The following is a 10,518-nucleotide window of genomic DNA, read 5'->3' as shown; positions in this document are numbered from 1 at the left end:
GAGAGGACTCTAACCTCAGAGGAGGGGTGCCACTGTCTCCTGGAGAAGGGGCCCAGCTTATTGATTGTGGCCAAGAGCTGGATGTTTCTCTTAGAGGTCAGATATTAACTGTATAGGGCCCAGTACTCAAACAATTGGGCCAGAGTGCTCTGAAAGGCACTTTGTTAAAAATTTTAAATCAATGTTTGATTCAGGGATCCAACATTGTTTTCTCAAGGCAGAATTTCCCCATTTCTCTTTGTTTTCCAAGCAAATTGCTGTAGAAGGAAAATACTTCTTTCATTCACCTCATTTGTAGTGTTTCACATGCCTCTGAAGGAACCTAATTTCTGCTAACTGTACATAGAATGCAGTAACCAGGCTCTTTAAAGCACAATGTCAGCCTTAAAAGGGTCTAGGGGAGCCGAATTATTTACCAGACAGAACTGTATTGTGCGAGTCACAAAGTAAATGATATTCCAGACAGACAAATACCGGAACCTTCCCTTTCTATTGTTAATCAGATCAGGACTCCCATATGCCTCTAAACATATGTCCCTAGAAAAGAACCTGCTCCCATGGTGTCACTGGATGTTGTGAGGTCAGTAAAACCTCTTGTGATTGTGTATCTCAGACTATTCTCTTTTATCCTCACCCTGGGACCCTAAGAGAAGGGCACGCAAGCATCTGGAACTCTGGGCCTCCCATGAGAAGAACCTGAGATGGTGCTTACAGCTGGGAAGTAGAGAAGCAGTTCCCCTCTATGGGGACAGGCCCTGACCACACTCACCAACATGTGATGACGTGTGATGGGAGCGCCCTGCCCTTGTGCAGAGCCTCTGAGAGGGGATAGGGGCCTCGGGTGCAGGGGTTCTGGCCAGGCCCAAGTACCCCGCTCTGGACAGAGGCTTGGACATGATCTCACTCCTTCAGCTTCTGTTTCTGTGGCTTTCCCTCCTTGCCCGCCCCCCGCCCCACCTACCCCACCTGCTGGCCCCTCAGTAGTCTTCCTCAGCCAGGGAGAGGAGCACAGCTTTGGGTGTGTTCTCAAAGAGGGCAGCCCGGTTCTGCTGCTGCCCCTTCTTCACCCAGTGGCCATAGATGCGGAAAGCATAGGCATCGATGAGTCGGCGCAGAGGACGGAGGGCATAAGGGTCACGGATGACGATCTCCCGGGTCACCGGCTTCACCCGGCGGTACTGGTAGTAGATCCGCACTGAAGCCAGTACTGTTAGAGCAATCACCTGTGGAAAGCCAGAACTGAGAAGCTGGACCCCGTCCCTGCCGGCCTGTCTCCTTCCCCTTCCAGTGCAGGGAGTCCCTGAGCGTGATTGCTATGAAGCCTTGTGTGCCTACCGCTGGGCCTTTCCTAGTGTTCCCCCTATCATTCCCACCCCTCCGGCATCTGCAGAGATGTGGGCTTTTGGAGCCAGATGGGTGACATCTGTCCTCTCTGATGTCAGAAATTGAGCTGGAGCCATCACAGGGATGGGTGGGAGGGGAAGGACAGGTGCTCTGGAAACCCTGTGGGTGAAAGGAGTCCCTGGGGGAAGGAAAGGGACTTAGGGGCTTGGACTCGAGTCCTGCCCTGGGTGGGAGGGGAGCTTCAGTACCTTGAACTTGCCCCGGGGGCTGAAGTGACGCACTTCTTCCACCACATACTGCTGGAAGAACGGGTGTGCTAAGGCCTCTTCTGCTGAGCAGCGGCCCCGGGGGTTCACCACCAAGAAGCGAGAAACCTGAGAGAATAAGGAAGGGGGAGCTGAAAACATCAAGGCAGGGTCCCCTCCAGCACTTCAGAAGACATAAGGTCTTTCTCAGTAGGGTCCTCCATTTTGTAGCATGATATGCTTCTCTCCCCCGTGGTGGACTCCCGCTCTGTTGAGCAGAGGAGCCAGAAGGATTGGTCTCTCACCAAGTCCTTCACTGTGTCTGAATAATCATCCCATTCAGGTGAGCCAAACTGGTAGTTGCCACTCATGATCATCCTCAGCATCAGCATCTGTTTCCGGTGCCAGAAGGGTGGGGAGCCAGCCAGCAAGGTGTACATGATGACGCCTGTGCTCCACCTGGTATCAGGTGGAACAGGGAGGAAGGCAGGAGGACTGGCTGTAGCTCCTGCCATTTCCTCCCCTCCCCAGCCAGGTGCTCTTAGCCACGGGGGCATCCCTGTCCTTCTGGGTCACTTCCCAACATACTTACATGTCCACTTCCTTCCCATAACCTGGGTGGTCATCATTCATGGAGCATTCAATGATCTCAGGGGCCAGGTAACTGGGGGTCCCACAGACCTCTGCGGAAATAGTTACATTCAGGACAGGTCAGCAGGGGGCACTTGGAAGGGGAAGATCCAAAGAAAAAAAACGGAGACAAAAGCAAAATGGTGCTTGGGCTGGGACTCTTCTAACACTGGCCAGCTTCAGAGCCAAGGGCAGGGCCTGGGTGCTGGGTCTGTTGCTTCCTCGGTCACTTCTAGCCATCCCGGCCTGGAACTCAGGCAGTGGGAACCTGGCTCAGCCCTGGGAGGAGGCTTACCTGAAGAGACACCTAGCCCTGAAATGGTAGGATTTTTATTCTGGGAGCGAAAATCAGGGGAGAAATCCAGGCAATCCCTGTTCCTGGGAGCGTGGATGAGAGAGACCTGAGCCCCTGACATGGGCCAAGGCCACGTTACCAGACCTCGCAGCTTCTCTCCTGGCTCCAGCTGGCAGGAAAAACCAAAGTCTGTGAGCTTGATGTTCATGTCATCATCCAGGAGGATGTTCTCGGGCTTCAGATCCCGATGCACAATGTTGAGTTTGTGCAAATTGCAGATTACCTCCAGCAGGGCTCTCATGATCTTTCTGGGGTGGGACAGGCACATGTCACTCTTATCTCCTATTCCACAGGGCCCGGTAGCAAGCAGGGAGACCAAAGCCCGTATACCCACCAGACTGCCAGTGCGGGAGGACAGGCTGAGACCATCTAGGCTGAGCCAAAGAGGGAGGGAGGCTACAAAAGCCAGCAGCGCATGCCCCCAGCCCAGACAAATGCATGCTGCTCTCACTCCAAGAGCTTGGTGCCAGTATCACTAGGAGTCTGGGGCAGGGAGTGGCAATAGGGGCAAATGGATCCTTACCTGGTTTCCTTCTCACTCAGAGTGACCTTCTCAGTGAGGTAATCAAAGAGCTCCCCTCTCTTCATCCTGTGGGGATGGCGGGTTTGCATCTGGATGGGTCCCAAGAGCACCCCCTCCTTACCCTACTCCCAGAGACCTGTTTCCTCCCCTCATATCTCCAGAGGCAGAGTGGACCACTCCCCACGAAGGACCAAGGGCTGCAGGAAGAAGCTGGGGAAGTGAGCAGAGGGGTTGTCTAGGGAGATTAGAAGAACAGTGGAAACCGAAAGGGTGGGATAGCACGAGGGTGAGTGTCTCCCCCACTGGGGGTGGGATGGCACCAGCCTGAAGGTCCCCCCACCTGTGGAAGTGACACACTGACTGGGATCTATCAGGGCCAAAATCAGGGCTGGGAGGTGAAAGAGGGACCCTGAGCCACTGGCCCAAGGCCCCAGATCCAGATCAGGACAAGAGTGTCCTGATTTTTCCCAGGAATGGACAGTAGAGGCAACAGTGCAGGTGCTGCGAGAGCAAAGTTTGCCTGTTTTAGGAGTAAGAATTACAGTTCAATCTTCCCACTTCTTGGAATGATGTAGAAAGAGGTCACTGCTAAAACAATCTAGTTGTACCCTGGAGGGCAACTCAGGGCAGCATTAAAAATAGCTTCCCTAAGCAACTTCTTCAAAGGTTAGGGATATTTGAGCTGCCCACAAGAGCTCTACAGGGCAGTGCTACCGAGCAGAGCTGGGGACAGCTGCAGCTGGTTAAGTCTTGGGCAGCCCTGGGAAAGTCTCCCCTGGTTAAAGAGGAAAGGTACATCCTGCTCTCCTCACCCACCCCTCCAGGGAAAGCAGCAGGATTCCTGGGACACAAAGGAATTTGGCCACTGTCATAGAGGCAAGAAAACCTTTGAGCTTAGCTGGTATGGCAGGGAGGGGGGTTCTGTTTGAGGAGACAACTTAGAATTTACAGAGGTGAGCCTTATCTGTACAATATCTACACTGTGTTCCAGAAAGGCCATGTGTGAATCCAGTTTTTATTATTCTAATTCCATTTTAAAGACACTAGAATAACTAACTGTTAGCAACATAAGAAAGATTAACCAGTAAACACTGGGGACTGGGCAAGATACAGCAGGCTGCTGCCTCATGGACCTGGCAGTTTAATTGTACACACAGGCCAGGTTATACTGTGTCTGGAAGAAAATAACCCTACACATGTTCAGCATGGCTACAGTATGAAACTTTCTAACAAGACAAAACCTATTTGAATAATTTTCTCAAGTAAATCCAGTCCCTAAAATTAGCTATTATGTATGGAGGAATCAAGACAGCACACAATGGTGGTGGTTCATGCAGCCTTTAGTGAGGACTCAATGGAGTGGGGCGACAAGGAGCTGGACAGTTCCCTTCCCTGGGAAGCCTTTCTGATGAAAATGATAAGTCTGAAAACATTGTTCACAGACCACTTTGTGTCGTCGAATTCAATACTTAGAGCCTGGTGAGATGGGCACAGTGGTTGTTATCATTTTTCCTTTCTTGAGAAAACAGAGGCTCTCAGAGCTGAAAGGCCCACTGTGGGCAGTGGACCCTGTGACAAGGAGCTTGTCTCAGTAGCCCTGTTGGTGCAGAAGCAGGGGAATAGTGACATTGAGCCACACCCCAAATACATCCTTTACTGCTTGCCTCCCTGGTGGGCCTCTTGCCTCAATACTGCTGGCCTCCTCCTTTCCACTCTTGCCTCCTTATAGTCAGTAGTATGCTTTTCAAAAGTAAGAGGGATGTGTTCATGCCTCCAAAGTCCTTGCCATGGCTGACATGCCTGCAAAATCCGGTCTTCAGTACAGACTGGCCTCACATTCTGCCAACTCCACAAGCTTGCCCCACTCCACCCTGGTTTCCTTGCCAATCCTGGAATATATGAAGCCCATCCGGTGGGGCCCTTGCTCTGGCTCTTCCTTCTGTCCTTCTGCTGGAAGGGTCCTTCTCCAGGTCTTGGTTCTGATCCCTCCCTCACTTCATCTGGGCCTCTGCTCAGGTCACCTTCTGGAGAGCATTCCCTGACAGCCCCATCTAAAGAAGCCCCACCTCTCTCTAACTCCTGCTCTGCTTTATGCATCTGTACATGTACATAACTGTGTGTATGTATCATTGCTTTCTGTTCACTCTCTGTGAAAATTATTACATGAAGTTGGGACTTTGTCTTGTTCATTGCTATAGCCTCAATGTCCAGAATGAGTATTGAATGACCACCTTCGTCATCGACATTGTAGTTGATAATTAATAGCATTTACATTGTGCCATTTGCTGTGCTATTATTACTTCTGTAATGCCCATGAGAAAACAGATACTTAAAGAAACCATCTAGCTCATAAGTGGTGGCCCCAGGATTCGAGATCTGGCAGCCTGACCCCGGGGCTGATTGACCTGAAGCATTGGTGATCCTATTTGGCCTCCACAGTGTAGGGAGCTGGCTGTTGGTCTCCAGGAAGCACTGGGTAGGGACCACACTAGGAGGTTCTCCGACAGGCCCCAGGGTGTGTCTGGCTCCAGGACTGGGTACTTACAGATCAAACACCAAGAAGAAGAAAGTGTTGGTCTCATATGTGTCCTTCAGCTGTACTGAAATGGAAATGACTAACTCGTCTCAGGTAGCAGAGGAGCCTGGGCAGAGGCAGCGGGGGGGCACAGGGGTGAGGGTACTAAAGCTGCTCCGACTGACTTCAAGAGCCGGAAGGGGTATCAGAACAGTGTTCAAAGGAGTCCCACTAAGGGAGGGGCCAGCCCGGGACCTTACACCCCCATTCCCTGACCCGCAACCACCGCCAGTTCTGCTTGCAAACCTCTGGCTGGCTGGAAGAGGAGGCTTAGAGCTGAGTCTCCAGGGTGGTGAGGGTGCGGCTGGGAACCTCAAGCCTCAGGGTGCTGGGCTGGCAAGGTCTCCGGGGCAGGAGACACTCTGGGGATCCTGGCTAGCTGCACGGTGGGACCTCACGCACTCCCTGACTTGGGTTATTAGAGCAGAATCATGGTGGAGCACCCTGCTGGGGCCCAGAGCCATTACTCACTGATGTTGGGGAGCCCCGAGACCTTGCGCAGGATGTCCACCTCCTTCAGTGTCGCCTCCCGCAGCTCCTGCACCTCCGCAGAGCTGAAGCTGCCCCCGCCGGTGATGTCAATGATCTTCACAGCATACTCCTGGCACGTGGGCTTGTGGATGCAGCGCCTGACGACACTGCTAACTCCTCTGCGGGTGCAGAGTACAGGTGGTCCAGGGGCCCCTCACCCCAGGGAGAATCCCAGGTCCAAGGCACAACAGAGATGTCTTGCCTTATCCACCAACTCCCTAGGAGCTTTTGGGGATGGGGGGATGAAGATGGCAGAGGGAGGGTGATTTGTCTGGAGCTGATGAGTAACAAGCCTGGTGTTAGGACTCTTGACTCCTAGTTTAGTGCTCTTTCTCGGCATCGAGGGCCATCACCTTCCCTCTGACCCCTGATCTCTGACCCTGGTGCAAAGTGGGTTTGGAAGTGCTTGTCAACAGCACTGGGAGAATTCCGCTGGGAGAGGTATATACCCTTCTCATTTGTCCCGGTTCAGGAGAGCAGGACTCCAAACTGAGGGTTTCTCCAAGTGGACAGTGCTTTGGGGATGGGCCCATGGGCCCATGGAACTGGCTGGAGCCTAAGACAGCACTTCCTGGGGCAGGTCTAGGCCTTACCTGCCCAGGATCTCCTTGGGCTCATAGTTCTCATAGAAGCCCTGTGCTGAATACGAGTCTGGCAGTGCCTCGTCCCGGGTCATGCTCAGCTCCTCCGGGGTGATTCTGAGGGGCTCTGAGGGGAGAGATGGAAAGAAGCTGGCAGCCGTCCTGATCTAAGGGATGTGCTCTTTGAGGACTGGAAGGAACCCTTTCTCACTCATCTTTGTATCTGCTGGCACAGAACAGGCCTATAGTGGACGTTCAAAATAAATGTGAGTTGAAAAACCCTTTGGAAAGAGCCCAGCTTGCGTCTTCCTGCTGGCTGCAAACTTTTGTGAACCCCAGGCAACCCTGTGGCTCCCCAGATGTTCTCGCTGTAAGTTGCCGCCCCCTGGTAGAAGCAGCTGACAACAGGCCAGGCCTAAGCCCAGGCCAGAGGCAGGAGGCTGGGCCATCAGCCCCAGGGTTAGCTCTGATGAGGCCAGCACACCCTTGATTTTAGAAAGAACCCCAGAGGAACTTTGCAGAGGACAAATTAAAGGGCTGTCTCTTCTCTCTGAGGAGATGAGGCTAGTCCTGCTTTTCCTCTGCTTGTTCTCTGTGCTTGTGGAAAGGTGAGAAGCTTCATGATTTCATCTTCTCAATATGGGGCTCCTAGAGCCTCTCTGTCACCTCCCCCAGTGTAACTGTCCTTCCATGAAAACAGCCCTCCTTCCGGAACACACTTCCAGTGCTTCCCACTGTTCCTTCCTTACTCATTCTGCTCTCAACCAGGACTTTCCTAACCTTTCTTTCCTCCTTCCTTCCTTCCTTCCTTTCTCTCCTTCTTTCTTTTCTCTTCTTTCTCTCATGCTTTTTGAGAAGCACTCTGCCAGGTGCTCAGAGGGATGCAGAGCTTAATGGGCCCTGCTTCTGCTATCACCTGTCAGTGTGTGGTGTCACCTCCTCCATTAGCCTGATCTCTGGGGTGTCCCAGCCATTCCTCCCTGCCGTGCCCAGTGCTGCTCCCTGGATGTGAGTCAACAGTTGGAGGTATCCCTTTGGCTCAGGGTTCTGATGGCAGGTCGGTTCTATCCTCGGAATGCCCCATGTCCTACCAAATGATGGCCGGTGAGCCCTGAGTGGTCCCGCCACAGTGTGGGGCAGTACAAAGCCAGGATACTCAGGCCTGGACACAGGAGCTGAGCTGGCCAGCTTTGCCTGAGGAATAGAAATGTTTATTTATTTTTGAGAGAGAGTGTGAGTGGGGGAAGTACAAGGGGTAGGGTGGGGTGGGGACAGAGAATCCGAGTGGGCTTGGCGCCGACAGCAGAGAGCTTGACACAGGGCTTAAATCCACGAACCATGAGATGAGCCGAAGCTGGACACTCAACCGACTGAGCCACCCAGGCGCCCCTGCCTGAGGAATATAGAGGCCGCCATAGTACTAAACTCCTACCTCAGATATAGGATTTGAGGAACAGAGAAAATCATCTACCAACAGGAAGAGGGGCAGATAGAAAATGGGCACAAGTTAACATTCAGCAGGGCCAAAGCTGCCTCTAGCCCCACTTCTACTGCCCTTTCTGGGCCCAGGAAGGCCTGGCCTATCAAATGGGCCAATTTGCTGACCAGCCAAGTAGGGCTAGCTGTTCCAGGAAGCCTGGTGTCCCCACTGCTGGGTGCCTGGTTACCAGAGGAATAATTAGAATAACAACAATCTCTGCCAACAGCAGGCGCCTGGGCTGCTTGCTCACAGGCTTCCCAGTCAGCAGCCCCAACTGAGCACAGAAATGTCTGTTCCTGTAAAAACAAGCCCATTTCCTTGCAGGTCCTTTTAAGTTCCCAAGATGGGTGTCTGTGTCCCCCACCTCCCAAAGCTGGGTAGTGCAAGTTCTCTCCCTTCCCCCAGCCCTCTACAGGCAGAGGATGTGGTGGACCCGTTCCAGGAAGCCATCCCAGCTGGGGGCTCCATTCCCTGGCCTGACCAGCTTCACACACTTCTGGCTGCATTCACCTGTCCTGGGGTGGGGCAGGGGGACCACTCCCTTGCTCTAGGCCTGATTGAGCCACATTTGTGCTTCTGTCCACTACCTCCCTACCTGCCCTCCCACCCCCGACTCCCCACCTTTCCCAAGACTCCTTTGGAAAGGGTCCCCAGATGGGAGTAGGGAACCTGGTCCTTTTTGGAACAAAACATCCCTCCCCAAAACACAAAGTCTGAAAATACAATAACAGAGAACCCCCTTTCTGTAGGCAAATACCCTGAGGGGGGCTTCAAGAGTCAATGCTTCCACTCTGCATCCAGCTGCCTTCGGAAGGGAAAAGTGGGTCTAATGGCTCTGGATGTTTCTATCTTTTCTGCCCACAGCCTCTCCCTCTCTGCCTGTTGCCTGGCTTTTGTCCATCACCAGCCCAGCTACTCACTGTTAGGTCCTCTCAGGCCCTTGAGTGAATGTGACAGGAATCCCAAAGGTCTCAGAGCCCCTTGGGGAGAGGGGACAACTGAAGGCTGAAGCAGGTCCTCAGCAGACACTCGTGGCCACAGTAGGATATCTTGCTGCTCGTCCTCCGGGCTTTGCTACTTGGTGACGGAAGCCTGACGTGCCAGAAATAAATCACAACTGCAAATCTGGGATGCAGGCCAAGACTCAGCAGGGGCCAAGTCTCACCAGGAGGTGACCTCTGCTGGACGGTGAGGGAAACTCTGGTGGCCTGAGAGCAGGCAGGAACAGCATGAGGTGACCAGTCTTCCCTCTGGAGCTCCTTTGGCCTCCAGGCCCAGAGGAGATAAAGCCAGCCTTGACGGGAACACATTCACTTCTCTGGGAGCAGTGTCTCTATATGCTGAGAGCAGGGACCTGAGGAAACCCCAGGAGAAACTGGCGCACCCACACTGTAGCCCCAGTGTCCACAGGGGCCCACTCAGGAACGGTTTTTGTGGCTGACCTGCAGAATGCAGACCTTAAAGGTTAAGGAACATCCCCTTCAGGAATCCATCTCTGATCTGCCTCCATGATTTCATCCTTAACCCATTTAGTTTTCAGCCTGTGGTCTATTGGGAGGAGGTCCGTGTGCCAGGAAAAGCATATGAGCTCTGACAGGGTGCCCCTTTGGGCTCTTTGAGTGAGGGCCCTCATCAGTATGATTCTACCTTAAGAGGTTGACAGAATTGGAAATAATGTATGCAACATGCTGACACTGACGTATTGCTCTCTCTCATTCTAAAGCTACCTTTTTTCTTTTTTTTTTATTAAAAAAATTTTTTTTAATGTTTATTTATTTTTGAGAGAGAGACAGAATGTGAGCGGGGAGGGGGCAGAGAGAGGGAGACACAGAATCCAAAGCAGACTCCAGACTCTGAGCTGTCAGCACAGAGCCCAATGCGGGGCTCGAACCCCCAACCAAGAGATCATGACCTGAGCCGAAGTCAGATGCTTAACCAACTGAGCCACCCAGGTGCCCTTAAAGCTACCTTTTTTCAAACCCCTAATTCTAATATACCAAATGAAGGGAGGGCTAACTAATACAGTGCTTCACACAGAGGCTGAGCCCACAAGCACCCATTTGATTAGCATTTCACAAAGCACTTGCACATTCTCACTTGGACCCCAAAACTCTGGTATTAAGGCAATTTTAAAGAGAATGTGACTTGCTCAAGGTCATGAAGTAGGTAAGGAAGGCCTAGATGAACCCCAGGTATGGGCCCAAGAGCTCTTTCCTTTATTCATGCTGACCATCTATTTCTTTCACTCCTGGGA

At 52.5% G+C, this 10,518-nt stretch overlaps 1 protein-coding gene across 2 annotated transcripts; it reads right to left on the bottom strand.

The window, feature by feature from the left end:
• Positions 1-204: 204 nt before the first annotated feature.
• PHKG1 (phosphorylase kinase catalytic subunit gamma 1) lies at positions 205-9,356 on the bottom strand. 2 transcript variants are annotated; one of them, XM_060649108.2, is made up of 11 exons: positions 9,185-9,356; positions 6,797-6,901; positions 6,144-6,322; positions 5,643-5,697; positions 3,098-3,163; positions 2,659-2,822; positions 2,182-2,272; positions 1,895-2,048; positions 1,593-1,718; positions 962-1,223; positions 205-257 (listed from the first exon to the last, which is right to left on the bottom strand). In XM_060649108.2, the coding sequence occupies exons 2-10, from the start codon at positions 6,877-6,879 to the stop codon at positions 978-980; spliced, it is 1,164 nt and encodes a 387-aa protein (XP_060505091.1). In that variant the 5' UTR covers positions 6,880-6,901; positions 9,185-9,356; the 3' UTR covers positions 205-257; positions 962-977. The 2 variants fall into 2 exon arrangements, with proteins under 2 accessions (XP_060505091.1, XP_060505092.1); XM_060649109.2 differs by having other exon boundaries at positions 967-1,223.
• Between the last annotated feature and the right edge of the window lie 1,162 nt (positions 9,357-10,518).

This window comes from Panthera onca, chromosome E3 (assembly GCF_046562875.1).
Source record: "Panthera onca isolate mPanOnc1 chromosome E3, mPanOnc1 haplotype 2, whole genome shotgun sequence".
Classification (NCBI taxonomy): Eukaryota; Metazoa; Chordata; class Mammalia; order Carnivora; family Felidae; genus Panthera; species Panthera onca.
The sequence above is the reverse complement of the archived record's forward strand: the minus strand, read 5'-3'. Positions and strand labels throughout refer to the sequence as shown.